This window comes from Pempheris klunzingeri, chromosome 19 (assembly GCF_042242105.1).
Source record: "Pempheris klunzingeri isolate RE-2024b chromosome 19, fPemKlu1.hap1, whole genome shotgun sequence".
Lineage (NCBI taxonomy): Eukaryota > Metazoa > Chordata > Actinopteri > Acropomatiformes > Pempheridae > Pempheris > Pempheris klunzingeri.
The window spans coordinates 3,050,498-3,067,544 of record NC_092030.1 but is presented as its reverse complement, the minus strand read 5'-3'; the positions used below and the strand labels follow the sequence as shown (position 1 = coordinate 3,067,544).

General features: G+C 44.0%; 2 protein-coding genes across 2 annotated transcripts; both read left to right on the top strand.

Annotated features, from left to right (window-relative positions):
• The first annotated feature begins 507 nt into the window (after nt 1-507).
• On the top strand, nt 508-2,235 carry inip (ints3 and nabp interacting protein). The gene is made up of 4 exons (XM_070850898.1): nt 508-834; nt 1,178-1,274; nt 1,397-1,484; nt 1,727-2,235. The coding sequence occupies exons 1-4, from the start codon at nt 810-812 to the stop codon at nt 1,823-1,825; spliced, it is 309 nt and encodes a 102-aa protein (XP_070706999.1). The 5' UTR covers nt 508-809; the 3' UTR covers nt 1,826-2,235.
• Nucleotides 2,236-8,264: 6,029 nt separating this feature from the next.
• On the top strand, nt 8,265-14,378 carry LOC139218943 (sorting nexin-18-like). The gene is made up of 4 exons (XM_070850696.1): nt 8,265-9,053; nt 9,490-9,783; nt 10,546-10,928; nt 14,134-14,378. Exons 1-4 carry the CDS (start codon nt 8,284-8,286, stop codon nt 14,358-14,360), a joined length of 1,674 nt encoding a protein of 557 aa, XP_070706797.1. The 5' UTR covers nt 8,265-8,283; the 3' UTR covers nt 14,361-14,378.
• Nucleotides 14,379-17,047: the final 2,669 nt, after the last annotated feature.

Genomic DNA, 17,047 nt, shown 5'->3' with positions numbered 1-17,047 from the left:
ATGCTCTGTAGCTTTTAACTGTATCTCATGGTTGAAATATGAACTTTTATTTGTCCTCTCCATTTTAGATGGCTCATGGTTCGCTGTCAATAATCTACCTCCATGAAATCTGAGAAAACGTTATCTGCTGAAGAAGACCGTGAGATGTGGCTGAAAGCACAGGGGAAAAGTTAGTAACTAGAATTTAAATGAAGAGTTTAATTTATCTGTTTGTCAAGATGTCAATGACGCTCAAATCTATTGATAATATAAAGCTGGTCAGGGCTCAAATTCTGGGTTATTTATAATTAGTTAATAGTGTTCTCGAATAATAATAATAAAAAAAAAGCCTGTGTGCCCCAAGTAATTACATGGCTACATGGCTGATGTACTTTATTGTGCATGTCAATTTAAAGTTTGAGGAAATGATTTGTATTTGAACTGCTTGGCTCCTCGTTTTCGGAAATGGAGGCAGAGTGAGGCCTCTTCTCTTTTGCTCCCATCTAAAGTGAAGCGCCGGTACTCGGTGTGAAGAGGCAGAATGCGGCGGACCGAGCGCACATAACCGGGGATTTTATCGTTATTTTAAACTTTTACTCGCTCTCACAGTGGTGTACAGCCGCATAAAAACCTGTGTGATTTATCCAGCTCAAGTTTAAGTTACATTTATCATCCGGGGGGACTTTTATCGTTGTCCGTTATCCACCAGTGTAACATTAACGCTAGTCGGCGGAAGGAAACACCAACAAAACAAGTTTAAGCCAAACCTGTAATATAATCCTCGCTCTGATTTCTGATTTCTCACCTGAACTGTTGCTACCTGCACCAAAATGGCGACTAATCCTCCAGGACAAGGTAATTGTTTTACTGTGGGACAAATGATGTTGAAACATTGAGGTTCTTTGTCTTTCTGGAGCCCCTGGAAACATGTTGCTCTCTGGTTCCTCTTCACCTCACCTGACTCACCTGACTCACCTCAGGGACTGATGCATGAATGTGCTGTAAAGCTCCTGTCTAGGTCAGATGTCGTCCTATTTACACCAAGATACATGAATCCCACATATTCTGCTTTGTGAAGCATCCAGTAATTTACAGAATGTGAAACAGCATCTTCTTTTTTTTACCCCTTTAGTGTGAGAAGATAATAAGAATAATATATATATACATATGTCTCTTTCTCTTCTTTTTCTCCATCCAGCCTTCCCAAACAAGACACGGGTGGCAATCCTGGCCGAGCTGGAGAAGGAGAGGAGGCGGCTGATGCAGAGTCAGTCCATGAACACTCCTGGAGCCAGGTAGAGATGGGGCACAGGCAAAGCCACGGGCAAGCCTTTTTACAGGGGGCAGTGAGGCATGAATGTGGTCCATCCAGAAGGGATTATCATTTTGACATCCTCTCTCCTCTCTCATCGTGTAGCATCTCGCTGTCCAGACCGAGTCTGAAGGAGTTCAGGGACAACGCAGAGCAGCAGCACATCGCTGCCCAGCAGAAAGCTGCCCTGCAGGTGAGACACGGACAGACACGCATGACGTCCTTTAATATCCGTTCCACAACGTTTCCACTCACTTTCTCATGCTTGATGATGATGATGATGATGATGAGGAGCTAACTCTGACGCCAAACGTAAAAACCTCTCTAAGTTGAATGAACACCTCCTCCATTCTCTACATAAGATAATAAGGGATTGTTGTTGTTTTTTCCAGCCCTCTGTAAGTCATCATTAATTCAGTGTGTCTTCTCTTTCAGCATGCGCACACACACTCATCAGGCTTCTTCATCACTCAGGACTCCTCGTTCGGGAACCTCATCCTCCCTGTCATCCCCCGTCTGGAGCCTGAGTCCTGACCTTTTTACCTCCACCCCCCCTCCATCACCCCCACCACCCCCTCCCCCCGAGAGACAAAAGCTTGAAACGACACACATGCACATCCAACATGTGTCTCTCCCAGTTTCCCCTTTTAAGTCTGTGATTGATCAACAGTTGTTTGTCATGTTCTAAACTATCTCAGGGGAGTTTGACTGTCATTTATTTTTTACATTTTCCAGACTGAGAAGCTGCTGAATTTAGGAAAGCTTTCAAGATATTTGGTTCCAGATAGCTGTGAAACCTCTTGTTAAGTTTTCCAGGAACAAAACCTGTGCTGTCCTGCTCTGCTGCCTGTCATGGCAATAATCACTCTGCTTTCCATAAAATGCACATTTTGTCAAGATTTTTACATTTGTAATGGATTTCTATCAATATTTGGATAATAAAATTGTTACATACAATTGAATTTCAGTTTTTATTTGTGGTGGCACATACACTACGTTCACATTATAGATTCTTGTTTTAAAGTCATTCTTATTCCACACAAATGTGAGCAGTCTTCTGTTTTGAAAACATATTTATTAAAGGCTTTTTATTTTTAATTATCCACTCAGTGCCTTTTTTTATGCTACACCTTACCCACAGACAAAGGCATATTTTGTCCTCTAAAAGGAAAAAAAAGACTTGCTTAACTTCATAACACAGTTTTTAGTGGTTTAACACAAAACATCACAGCAGCAGAATAAATACTATATATTATCATGCATATATACATTTTTCGAGTCTTTGAGCCTTGGTAATTGGTACAATAAAAGAAAACAACAACGCTGCAACATAATTCCTGGAGTAAGTGTGTGCACCGCAGACTCAGATGGTACCGTCTAATAGCTGAAGAACAGAATCCGAGGGTGGACTTTTTCTCTGACAGAGTATTTTATGTGTATGTTCTCCTTCCATATGTTCAAGAGGTTTACACTGTAGGCCTCAGTCAGCCGCCTGTTTGTCACTTCGACACAATGGGCAGCAGCTCGCCTTTTGCCTTCATCGTCTTGATCTTGGCCTTGATGTTGTCATCCATCGCCTGTCGGCAGCGATGGGCATAATGTGCCAGCGTCTCCTCTTTCTCGTCCCACGGCGACAGCGCGTGAAACACCTCCGGAGCGGCCAGGCTGAGCTCAGCAATGGCGGCGGTACGAGAGATGGTGTTGCGGTCCACACCGACCCGGTCAAAGGCCACCTTCATGGAGACGCTGCGGCGAAACTCTTGGAGGGCTGCCATGTAGCGCGCTATCACACCCACCACGTTTTTCACTACAGGGGAGACGTACAGGGACAGAGATAAAAACAAAAATCAAATCAATGCAAGCATTAACCACACATTCAGTGTCCAGTGTTTAATCAGTGCCCTTACTCCTGACTCGTGTGTTTTCTCCGTCCCGGCTCCTCTTGCTCTTGAGGGCTCGGTGGCGCTCCAGAGGGTGAAGCTCCATTTCCTCAAATGAGTCAAACAGTGTCGGCGAATCGAACCCCGCAACATCATCAGAGGAGATCATGCGCGAACTTCCCGGTTCCATCTGAGTAGAGCAGCGAGGCCACCTCTTCTCTGGAATAACAGAAACATGTAACAGACAAATAAAACGTAACACAGTGCGGCAAGACAAAGTTTTAAGCTACAGTTTGATTGGATTTTTTGGCCTCTCCTGTGTATGTATGTATGTGAGCCACTTCAATATGCAATTTTGCATGAAAGATGCTACACAAATATAGATGTGATTATTTCAAAACGTGCCAACCAGCTGCTAGCCTGCAGTCATTTTAAAAAGCACTGCAATTTACTTTCACTGTAGCAATACTTCTGTGGAGGGAAACAGAACTGTCACTTGATTCATCAGTAGGTGGACTTTCAAACCAAACTCGACCTGGCCGCAGTTTGTCCTGCAGGAAGTCACAGATGAGCTCGGCTTTCTTGGTGAGCTCATGCTGCAGCAGCTCTTTGTCCTGCTTCAGACTGGAGATGATCTCCGTCATCTTCTTGTTTTGGCTGCGTTCTGCACAAAGTAGCGCTCGCAGTCTCTCCAGCTCAGTCTGCCCCCCTGCAGATAAACACACACCAAAAAGCACAGAAACAGTGAGCAGCAGGAGGCCAGACAGTTCAATTCAAACACACATACACGTCAGGTAAGAAACTGTTTTCTGTCACGAGATAATCTAGTGTTATAACAATAATAATCTAATCTTTCGTTTGGTTCTCTCTGCACGTCCAATCCTCACAACAGAGCTGCACCTGCAGTCTTGTCTGTGGTCTCTGTGGCGGAGCTGCATCTCTCTGCCTGCTCTGTGGTCCCTGTCATGCAGCTGTCCCCTCCCAGCAGCTCCGTCTCTGGGCCCACTAACCCCTCACATCCCAGATCCTGTCCATGCTGGGGGTGAGGGCACAGTGGGAGGGGCTTGTTGGACAACAGTGTGTGCGTGATTGGATCCTGACAAGCCTGCGAAACGTCGACAGAGTCTGTCACTGCTAGCCCAGTGCTAGAAATGTCAGCAGCAGTGGACAAATCCTCTGCTGAGGCCGCTTCCTGCTTGACTTTCTTCCCGCCAACTGCCCCTCTTGGTGCTCCTCTTTTCCTGGATGGCCGGGGCTCGTAGTCGCCATCCTCGTCTGTGGCTGATGAATCACATCCAGGGATGTCAAACAGCCGGCTCCTGAACTCCTCTCCCTCTGATGCTGCTTCACTACAGGAGAGGTCACATGATGTGTTCACCGTCACCTGAAGAGTAAGACAGAGGAAAAGATGAGAAATGAAAATTATAGACTGGATCCACCATCTGGTTTGGAATTGGAGACTACACGTTTCTGACTTGAGAGCCTGCATGTCGAGGATTTGAAAAAGTGCCAGAAGTCCCTTTGATGGACAAAAAAGCACATAAAACAACTTTTATTAAAATAAAATGAACCAACTTTCTGCTTTTCAATTTAATTTCTTTGAGAAACTGATTTGACAATCAGAATACAGTAGAAGCACAGACCAATCAATGCTTCCTTCACAATTTGTATTTCAAGATCAAATTCACCATAAAGGGTCAATTTAGGAGGAGATGCATTCATCCAGTTAGGTGTAGGAAGGATTTAATTTAAGAGAATTTCACTTTGTTTTGATTTTTAATATTAGTGCCCATTCAAACTGCATTTGCAACACATATTGATGTCTTCCCAGAGTATTGTGGTTGTGCTGAGCATTTCAAAATGTTTACCTTATTGGACAGATGCCCTCCAACAAACCTCTCCTGGCCCTGGATGGTATTCGCTGAGCCTCCACAGCCGTTGCCAGGGTCACCAGGGTGCCAGTGGTAGGCGTGTCCAGCGGGACAACCCCACCATGCCACGGGGACGCTGCCGCCACGGGGACCGGGTTCTGGTGTCAGCACGTTACTGTAGGAGCCACAGGTGAGGCTCTGCAGGCTGGGAATGAGGCTGCAGATGGTGCCGTGGCTGTGAGCCCAGCGGACCAGCTTACACAGACTGCCAGAGGTGGTCTGAACCGGGTCAGACATGATAGAGACCTGGAGAGGACAGAGAGGAGAAGGTGCTTTAGAGTGCAGCAGGTGTTCAGGCTGCCAAACCACCAAAATCACTTGAACTCCAAACATCTCCCTCAGATTGTAGGACCAAGATTTAAGTATTCATCTGCACAAAAAAATACAGAATTCATGACTCTAGCAATAAGTGGCACAATAAATAAGGACTGCAACTAACCATTACTTACATTATTGATTCATCTCTTAATTATTTTCCCAGTTATTAAACGAATCACCTTCAGTCGATCGATTAATCAATTAATTGTTGCAGCTCTATAATAAATCAGAGAAGGTCACATAGTTCACTGGGGCTGTAGCTCGGACTCATGAAGAACTTGTGAGTCTAGATTTTTTATGAAAGTCTGCAGAAGTTTCCTTTTTGTAACAGTGTAGATGGAAGTCACTGTCAATAAAAGAGGCCACATTCTAAAATGCATTTAAAAAAACTGATTTATGATTAGCATCACATTATTACAAGCCATTATGGGTTGCTACACACACACACACACACACACACACACACACAGCTGCATAAGTGCTGGCAACTCTGACTGAAACTGCACCCAAACTACCATCAGGGACAAGCAGACATGCTGCCGCTCAGTTTGCACACATGTCCACTACATGTGTCTGCAGAAGGACCACCGTTCATCAGACACAAGAACAAAGCTCCTGCAGCCCACCAGCAGGTCTCACATTTACCTTATTAGGACAAATTAAAACCCTCCAGCTGGGAGTCCAGACAGCCCTCACATCACCACAGCGTCCTCATTTAGTCCACACGTGTCGCGTCATTAGTCTGGGTGAGACGTAAATGATGTTTAATTAAATATCATGAATATCACATCACAGCATTTGTTTAATTATCTCATTCTTTGTCTGGAGGCTTTAACATCGCCACAATCCAACGTGAAAGTCGCTTTACTGCCAGCAGCTGGACAGGAGGAGGAACTGGTGTCTCCTCTGTGTGCGAACCAACACTGACCTCTGGTGGCCATATTATATTATATTATATTATATTATATTATATTATATTATTTTATATTATTTTATATTATTTTATGTTATGTTATGTTATGTTATGTTATGTTATGTTATGTTATGTTATGTTGTATTGTATTGTATTGTATTATATTATATTATATTATATTATATTATATTATATTATATTATATTATATTATATTATATTATATTATATTATATTATTTTATATTGTATTGTATTATATTATATTATATTATATTGTATTATATTGTATTGTATTGTATTGTATTGTATTGTATTGTATTGTATTGTATTATATTATATTATATCATTTTGTATTGTATTGTATTGTATTATATTATATTATTTTTAAATGTTGCCTGTTTGTTACCTGTGGTGGATGTATGGCCCCCACTGTGGGCTGTGAAGGCTCTGTGTTTACCTCAAAGTTAGAAAGTTTCAGAGTTGTACATATAAGCAGGATCTTGTGACAGCACAACCAGCACAACCACATGTGGAAACTTGAAGCAGATGTGCTTTTACCCTTTTTGAAGGAAAACCACGTTAAACACAAGTTGCTATTTAAAGCTAAGAGGGTTTTTTTTATTATTACTATTATTATTAGCATAAAACATGTCTGAAGGTGATCTTTAAGTTCAAAACTAAGGATTTCCAGCCATGACAACACCTGAATAAACTAACATTCATCACTTTATTGGGGAGATGTGACATGGAAGAAGAAAGAAAAATCGAAATGTAAGCATGAATCTGTTCCTGTCACTTAATTGCAGCCTAATAAAATGTTTATAGCCTTTATCTAAGCTAGACTTGCAGTTTACACAACACACTCACTGTGTGAGTGGGGGATGTTGTTCACTCTACTGTTGTGTTGAAGTAATTCCTGTACTTGCATTACAGGAAACTAATAATAAACTTATACTGGGAGAAATGTGAGATGAAGAAGGGAATTTTATTTCCAAGACCACTTGATAACTAAAGCTGTAAGGAGCCATAAAGCATAAAGATCAACTCAAGGTGTGTGTTAGTGTGTGTTAGGGCATAAAAACACCCAGCTTAGAATAAGAGGTTGTGTATAAGTTTTTTTTTTTATGGTTTTTCCACAAAAAAGTTCCATTTCCATGTTAAAAACTCTGCACTTATCTGATTCTGCACAGGTCAACAAAAAGTAAAACACGTTTTATAAAACCTTAAATACACTTTGAATGCAGAAACACTTATTTCTGAACTCGTGGTGGATGAAACTTAAATAATTAATAACATAATTGGATATTATAGGAACATGGCGTGCAGAACAGGATGACACATCTTCATGATGTCATAAATCTCAGCCGTAGATGGAGCTCTTAAAATGGGGTTATGTAGGTTTCTTTTTTTTTTTTTTTCCATGTATGACTTGACTGAACTTGCTCCTGGCTCCACCCTCCGTTAGTCAGCCAGTCTACTACGTGTTAGGACGGGTGCCTTTAACTTACAAGCATCCAGGGCAGAGCAGGGAAAAAAGAAAAAGGATCTCCCCCGGCTCTAAGATCAGGAGGAATAAAGAAACTACACGAGTTTGTCAACTCTAAACTTTAACCGGCATCTTCCCCCCGGAGAGAAAACATCCTGTAACAGTCAGTTCCCTCAGCATTTTCCGACTTGGGTGAAGTCCTTCATGGAAACAGATGATATTTGAAGCCGCAGAGAGGATCGGAGAGAGGAGGTGGGTGTCGGACACGAGCCTGTGTGCTGCTGCTCTTCTTCTTCTTTTTGCACGGATATCGCGTAAAAGTCTGTCTGCTGTTGGTTAAAGTGGAAATAGCTGCGTTGGTTCCTGCTGGGTGATTTAAACCTTCAAGTTTCAGAGCGATCTTAAAGAGAAGTAAGTTCTCAGGGCAGCAGGGAAAGACACAAGTCACATAAGCACTGAAATTATGGCGTTAAAGGCCAAAGTGTTGTATGACTTCCACTCTGAGAACCCAGGGGAGATCTCCATAACAGAGAATGAGCTGGTGACTCTGTACACCGAGGAGGAGCTGGAGGGCTGGCTGGAGGGGGAGAACAGCAAGGGGGAGGCTGGGCTCTTCCCTGCCTCCTATGTGGAGATCATCAGGGACCAGATCACCTCCAGCACCAACAACAACGGCTTCTCCTCGCCCAAAAGCAAAGCCGTGACGCCCACCCACGCCCCCTACACGTCCTCGGACGCCCAGCCTCAGAGGGGGCTCGGGGCCGGCAGTGGAGGCAGTGGAGGTGGCAGCTTCCACACCAGCCAGGGCAGCGATGACGACTGGGACGACGACTGGGATGACGCCTCTCCGGCCACCGATGCTCCTCGGGGCCTCGGTAGCTCGCCCCCGCTGTATCCGGTGACCTCCTCCTTGCCCGGGCGGCGTGAGAGCACCCAGCAGCATCAGCAGCAGGCCAAGAGCTCAGCAACAGTGGGGAGGAACCTCAACAGGTTCTCCACCTTCGTCAAGTCCGGAGGGGAGGCCTTCCTGCTCGGGGAGGCCTCTGCTTTTGTGAAGGACGGGGACAAGATCTGCGTGGTGATGGGGAAGCACGGGCCAGAGTGGCAGGAGAACCCCTATCCGTTCACCTGCACCATCGACGACCCCACCAAGCAGACCAAGTTCAAAGGCATGAAGAGCTACATGTCCTACGGCCTGACCCCGGCCCACACCAATGTACAAGTCAACCGCAGGTACAGGCCGTCTTCCTCCTTCTCTTCCTCCTCCTCTCCCCTCTGTGGGGGTTTTTTCTCCACCGGATCCCCCAGGTCCCTCTACACTTAAAATAAATGTTCTGCGGCTTTTCCTGTGGCCACAATTGTTCCCACAAAATGTGAAAAACACAGAGCTGACTGTGGCCTTTTTCTCTCTGTAGATTGCTCAGGAATCTCCTCTTTCCTCTCTGAGATTCCCTCTGCACCTTTCACATTGTTTCCCTGTCAGTCGGTCTGTCATTTCAAGCCAGCACTGTCTTACATTTAAGTTTCCACTTGGCCCTGCTGGTAAAGACCCACCCCCTCCTCTGTTTACACGCCTGCTCTCTGCATTTTCCTGCCATTTACTTCTCCCTCATTTACCGAACCATCTCCCCTTCTTATCCACTCAAAATGTCCTCCACCGTCCCTGCAGGTATAAACACTTTGACTGGCTGTACGCTCGCCTCGTTGAGCGCTTCCCGGTCATCTCGGTGCCCCACTTGCCAGAGAAGCAGGCCACCGGCCGCTTCGAAGAGGACTTCATCTCCAAGCGGAGGAAGGGACTGATCTGGTGGATGAACCACATGACCAGCCACCCGGTGCTGGCGCGCTGTGATGTCTTCCAGCATTTCCTAACATGTGGGGCGGATGAGAAGGCCTGGAAACAGGGCAAGAGGAAGGCAGAGAGGGACGAGCTGGTCGGGGCAAATTTCTTCCTCACTATCAGGTAGGAGGCCGGATGATGTACTGCTGAGAGCGTGGGTTTGAAACCTGGATTAGAATTTAATGGATGTATACATCTGTTTTTTTAATATGGCTTGCACAGCCTGCAAAGTAGGAAGTGAGTGCTGGAAAAGGCCATCTCCTGATGGCTGTGGGTTATTGTGTAATGCAGATTACTGATATTTCCAGCAGCTCCAACAGAGTTCTGGGCACTTGCAGCCCAAGAATAAGGGCTTTTCTCTCTAGAGTCATCATTTTCCAACAGCATTCAATAGTCATACTAGGTGAAATCTATCGCAGAGGAGATATTAAGACTGATTGTACACCAATGAGAACAGAATGGAAAGCTGTTAATACACAAATCTGGATTTCAATAAGGTAGAATATTATATATTTATGATTAGTGTATTAAAAAAGATATAAATCAAGTTTGTGGTGTTGGGTTGCATCATCAGTAATGTGTCAGGCATTCCTGTTATTTTGTCCACTCACTTTACAACAGTATAAAGTAACAATGGGGCATATTAGCCCTTAAGCAAGGAACTGTTATCGGTTTTCTGTCTCATTGTGCTGTTACTGAGGGCTTTCATCACAGGGAGTGCCTGATAGTGAGGATGAGATAATAGGACAGAAAAACAATCTGCCCTCAACATTGCTTGTGTGATAAAGATGACGTAGTGCTTGAATTAAAGAAAAAATCACATAGGACTTTCAAGATAAAGCCGCAAGGTCTAAAATAACCCTTCTTTTTCTTTCTTTTCTTCAGCACGCCGGCCGTCCCGCTGGACCTCCAGGAAGTCGAGAGCAAGATTGAAGGCTTCAAGACCTTCACCAAGAGGATGGATGAGAACATCGTGATCGTGAACACCACCATCAACGAGTTCGCCCGCAAACAGATGGCGGGGTTTAAGAAGGAGTACCAGAAAGTCGGACAGTCCTTCAAACTGCTTTCGCAGGCCTTCGAGCTGGACCAGCAGGTCTACTCGGCAGGGCTGAACAAAGCCATTGCTGACACTGGCGATGCCTATGAGGCCATAGGAGAGTATTTTGCTGAGCAGCCGCGCCAGGACCTGGATCCCATTTCTGACCTGCTGGACCTCTACAGAGGACACCTGGCCAATTTTCCTGACATCATCCATGTGCAGAAAGGTGGGAAATGTGTGTGTGTGTGTGCTCATGTGATTGAGCAATGACAAAAATATGTAAAAGGAGTCACTGACAAAAAAAAACGCCTTAAAGCTGCAACATGCTTGCAAGATATTAAACAGATGCAGGACCTAGTGTACTTCTCTCCACAGGGAGGTCAGAGGTCCTGGGCTGGGAGGGAGTGAGGGGTCAGGACTGGATACTTCTGCAGGGTGGAGGGCTCATCCCAGGGAGGAGTCATCACATCACAAAGCCTTTTGCTCTGAGTTTCCATGCCGCAGGCTGTATAATCTCCTCCGAAACAAAAGACTTACAGATTTATTTATTTATTTTAACTGGCATTAGAAAATAATGAATGGTGTTTCCAAAAGCCTCCCCATCTGCAGCCTCCCCGTCTATTAATCATGTCTATACAGAGTCAGTATGAAAAGCGTTTCAACATCTGTTTTCATTTATTGAATTGCAGTGTCAATCTGGGTTGAAAACTGAAACCTGTGGCCAGTCTATTGTAACACTCTGGGTACTGTGTGAGCCTGTACTCGCTCAGGGGAAAACACAAACACCGAAAAACACACACTCACATAGACGTGTACAAAGGACCCGCAGAGGAGTTAGCTCGTTAGTTCCCTGCAGGTTGGGAGGAGGGAGTTGCTCCTGGCACGCAAAGTCCTGACGTTTGCCAAACCTAGAGGCTGTGTTTCTATAGTCCACTGAGCTCTGTTGTCTGGATACAATCACAGTTCGGAACGATGGAAACACGGTGTGAATCCCAATAGTCCTTGTGACTGAAAGGAGTTCACCCACTTTTTGATTGACAAGTTGTTTTATGTCCCCCACAGAGAGACTCTAACGTCCAACACCTTTGCACATTTCCCTCGGTGGAGTTTAATCTCTTGGGAATTAGTGCTCATTTGCATGAAATGGGACAACGAAGAAAAAGTAAAGGATCACAATGACTCAAGCCAGGCAGGGGAAACATGACAACTTTACCCTAACCTTAACTAACACATCACAACCTCAACTGAAAGAATTTTTAGATTTCAAAGAAATGTACAGTTATGTCGCAGGATATGATGTCATCACTTCTGCTTTCATAGGATCTCACAAAAAGTTAATTGTTCGTGGGTACCAGCATGGTTTTCACTTCTGGAAACCATCGCTAGCATTGCTTTATGAGAGAACAAATGAGATTCATGTCAGGAAAGGGGAGCAGCAGTCTTTCTCTCTGTTTTAAATTTAAAACTGGGACCCCACAAAAAAACAAAAAACAAGAAGGATCCACACTGAATTGTTCTCATTTAGATAGTTGGAAATGCACAGGCGTAAAAGATAACTTAAACAATGGCTCAGTTCCATTAAGTGTTCCAGTTAACCAATAAAGTGAACCAGCAACCCAACACAGGACATCATCTAATGTGACACCTTTATTTTTAAGTCAAAATGTCTGCTATAGCCTCTTTCCACCTAATTTCATCAAAATTTGTCAAACTTTCCTGCAGCTAGCATGACTGTTTGGTTGCAAACTAGTGGACCAACAAGTTTATGAATTATATAAAGGTGGTCTTCAACTCAGGCGTCATGACATGTACCCAGCGTGTGGGAGATCTTGAAATCAGTCCGGTCTGATAAATTGAAAAGCTCTGAATAATCCATCTAAGCTGTCATAGGAAGCGTCGTTTTATCACCCATGATCGCAATGCAAAGTCAGCACTGCCGTCATAGTTGTGAAATAACTACCTTTAACAAATGACGGATGGTTTAGTCACAGTTTCCATAAGTCAGTTTGTTGCAGAGTGCTCATTTAGAGCTGATGAGAAATGTTTCCATGACATAGAAGACAAGGTTTTTTCCCGTTTTCCTAACTAAATAAACAATTGAGTTACACTCTTTTGATTTAGCGCACAAAGAAAACTTGGCTGCAGGAGTTTATCTTTTCCACCTTTTCATTCCTGGGGAGGGATCTACATTCCACAAATGTCTATCTCACACGGTGAGAACATGAACATTTCTCCAATTACACGACCAAATTAAAAAAACAAACATGTCAACACTGCAGCACAAATTAGCGAGAAAAACCGCAGCAGGGCTCTTAAGGCGGACAGCTTTATTGACCTAAATGTCCCCGAACACGGCCGTCCGACTTGTACTGGTTCTGTCTGTGAGGTCCAAAGGCTACATCTGATTTGAATGAGCGGAGATTCCTGGGCCTCTTGTCCTGTGTTGCCCTGGGACTGCAGGAATGCAAAATGGAGCAGCCTCAAGATTAGTCTCCCCTCCTCCTCCTCTTTTCTTCTCCCTCTTTTCCTCCTTCCTCCTGGTGATACAGCGGGTTGAAGAGAAGGAGGAAGAAGGGGGAGTGCGTGTGTGCATAGATGGGCCGCAGATAGTTACAGAGCCGAGCAAGTTTCCCACCGGCCAACGGTACAAGAGTTCAGATTACAGCTCTGTAATCGCCTTGGCAGCAAGGAGACCAAAGTCCACCTTAATTTCAGTTCCTTTGCGAGTGGTGTGTGTATGTGTGTGAGAAGGAGAGAGAGAATGGGTCTACAAGGTGAGGAAGAAGAGTGGAGGCTACCAGCTAACTGGTCGTTTCCTCCACATGCTGCCTGCTCAGATCCTCAGAGTTCCTCTTCATCCATGTTTTTTCATTGGTCATGTCAGTCCATGCTGTACAGCCGCCCCCCCCCACCCCTGAAAGATTAGTCACTCTAAAGTAGACACTGAGTCATGGCTGGGTGTTCAGTGGCTTCAGGGGAACTTGGAAAAAGTATGCAACAAGCTCATTTCTGCCTTTCTAAGTCTTTGTAAGTGACAGTGATTCATTTTTAACATAAGGAAATAACCAACAGATGCTTTGCTGGCCCAGCAGGGGGTTTACCTGGCCATTCTAGTCAGCAGATGGTGTTATTGTTGGAGTTTGACTGTAAAGCTCACTTTTTGTCATGTTAAGTTAAGATAACTATCTCCTGGCTGTAATCATTGGACAGACATGCAGTAGTAGAGAGGTATTATAATTCTCATCAATTATTTTACCCTCCCTGTCCAAACAACTGGACTGACCTCTATTTTCCTGTGATCTTGGTTTAGGGTTTCTCAGTGGAGGGTCTTGTTTGAGTTGGGCTCTATACTTGGTATCCCCGGCACCCTTTTCTCAGTCGTCTCCCTCTCTTTCCCTCCCTCCCCCATTCCCTTCCCCATCCTTATCCAGGTGCACTGACCAAGGTGAAAGACTGTCCAAAGCAGGAAGGTGAGCTCCACGACCGCTGTAACATCATATCCTGCGCCACGCTGGCAGAGATCCAGCACTTCCACCGCACGCGTGTACGGGACTTCCGCTCGCAGATGCAGCACCACCTCCGTCAGCAGATCGGCTTCTTCCAGAAGATCACTGCCAAGCTGGAGGACACGCTTCGAAAGTATGACGATGACCAGTAGGAGGAGAGGGAGAAAACAGAGAAGTTGGACTACAAAGAGGAAACGGGGAGGGGGAGCAGACAGGAATGACTGATGGGTATCTCTCTTCATTTACTGAGATGGACCAGACTGGGCCTGGTGTTTAAGAAATATACCACTCTTTTGAAAAATATAGGCCACTGGACTGACAACTTGTTGGATTATCTGGACTGCTCTGATGAATGTACCAGTAACGGGGATTTTGCTGGCGCTCCAGGCACCTCTTGCAACTCAGCGGGACTGCAATGATATTAAAAACAGCTGCTCTCAATAGGACGGGGCGGCCTCTCGATTCCCGGCTTCAGGGTCATGTGATCTCTCCGCGCCTCCACTGCCTCACCACGTCATGGAAACCCTCCATCCGTGAACATGGTAACACAACAGAAAAACGTAGAGATGAAACTCCCCAAATCACCTAAACTGGATGTTTAAATGATTGAAAAGCAGAACTTGATGATTTGAATGATTTTTGTGATCTCTACATGTGTCTGTTTTTACTTGAATGACCTGTTCAGTATTGTTTTGATGGGACACGACAGTATGTGTGTGAACACGGCGAGAGGCATAATCTTCTCTTTAGAATCAGTTTAGCAGCTGGATGACAGCTTGAAATGTGACCTCACATGCTGCCACATCTTCATTTTATAATTTGAAGCCTTGCGCTCGGTATTTTAGTTCATGCCTTGCCTGACCTAAAATGATAATTGATCTCACACTGATTTTATTTTGGATTGAATCTCTGCTTGTTTTGAAAAGCAGCTCCACAGTTCTTTTTCTCCAGGTTATTGTAGGCATTGGGTTATCAAAACCCAAAGTCCACATCAGTCTTTCTGATTTGTCTCAGCCTGGGGAGGTCAGGCTCAAGGGCCCAGACCCTTCAACACGATTGATGCTTCCTGGCATTAAAGCTTTGAGCCCAGATCTTCCACTTTAAAGCCCCCATGTGTTCACTTTATGTGATTATAGCATGTTTCAAATTCTTCTCAAGGCAAAAAAGTCAGGAGACCTTGGTGAAAGTTGAATTTTGGTTTGTTTTCATCCCAGTTTCTCAGTGTCTTAGAGATGGTCCAGCAGCGTGGTCTTTTTAATTACCACCACTTAGTCGGACATTATACAGTGGCAAGAAAAAGTATGTGAACCTTTTGGAATTTCATGGTTTTCTGCATTAATTTGTCATAAAATGTGATCTGATCTTCGTATAAGTCAAGAGGACTGACAAATATAATGTGCCTGAAATAATAACACGAGAAAAAATCTGATCTTTCATGTCTTTGTTGAACACACTCATTCAACATTCAGAATGGTAGTGGAAAAAGTAAGTGAACCCTTAGAATTAATAACTGGTTGACCCCCCCCTTGGCAGCAATAACCTCAACCAGGCGCTTCCTGTAGCTGTGGATCAGACCTGCACATCGTTCAGGAGGGATTTTAACCCATTCTTCCTTCGTTGTGCTCTTGGGGTCATTTTGACTGGGCACCCACTTCTTGGTAGAGTAGCCACAGTCCCAAAGTGTCTCCAGTTGTAGACTGTAGTGAATTTCTAAAGTCTTTGACATCACTTTGTAACCCTTTCAAGCTTTATGCAAATCAACAATTCTTGATCGTAGATCCTCTGAAAGCTCTTTTTGGCGAGGCATGGCTCACATAAGCGTATTCTTGTTGTGCGGAGCAAACTCAAAAGCTTTGAGTGGTTTTTATGGTCAAAGTAGCTCTAGTCCACACCTCCAAACTCATTTACTTAACAAGACTCCAGGTATGCTAACACCTGACTCCAATTAGCTTTTTTGAGGTTATCAACTCAAGGGTTCACATATTTTTTCCACTCGCACTATGAGGTTTTTATGGTTGTTCTTATTAAAGACATGAAAGATCAGATTGTGTTATTATTTTAGGCACGTTATATTTGTCCGTACCCTTGACTTATACAACGATCAGGTCACATTTTATGACAAATTAATGCAGAAAACCATGAAATTCTATAAGGTTCACATACATTTTCTTGCCACTGTAAATTGTACATATAGTGGCTTTAAAGATAGTTGCTCTTCTCGGGATGCTAACCTGCTAAGCTAAAACATTCTTGTTAAACCAATGCGTAACCAAAATAAGCTCCCAGAACACAACAGTGACGCTGGGCTAGAAAAAGCTTTTTAATGAAAATTGGTATCCTGCAGTGACTTTCAACGAACAACATCCTGTACTGATTTAATGAGCCTGACTCAAAGAGCAACTCCTGACTTTAATCAGCAGGTCATTCGTGCACGTGCACGACATGCAGAGGGAAGATAAGGATTTGGTAAATATGACCAGCGTGTCCCCCAAAAATAGGAAAACTTTACCGTGCAGTAGATAACTGAGACAATTAATTGAATGCATTACACTACAGTATGTAGTGCTGCTGAGTATCTCAATATCTAAATGTTGAAATGTCAGGTGAGACTTACAATAGGACAAAACCACCAGCCTGGTTGTTAACAGTGCTTCTTAGAAACACATGTTTCACCACAATGAAACTGTTTATTAACAGCATCTCAGTAAATACATGAGAGTTGAATTTATGTCAATCATATATACCTGTATTGTTGAATGTTTTCCTTAAATATAACTTATATTGTAGTTTTATCAGGCTGTTCTGTGTCTTTCAATGGATGGTGTGATGAATATTAATG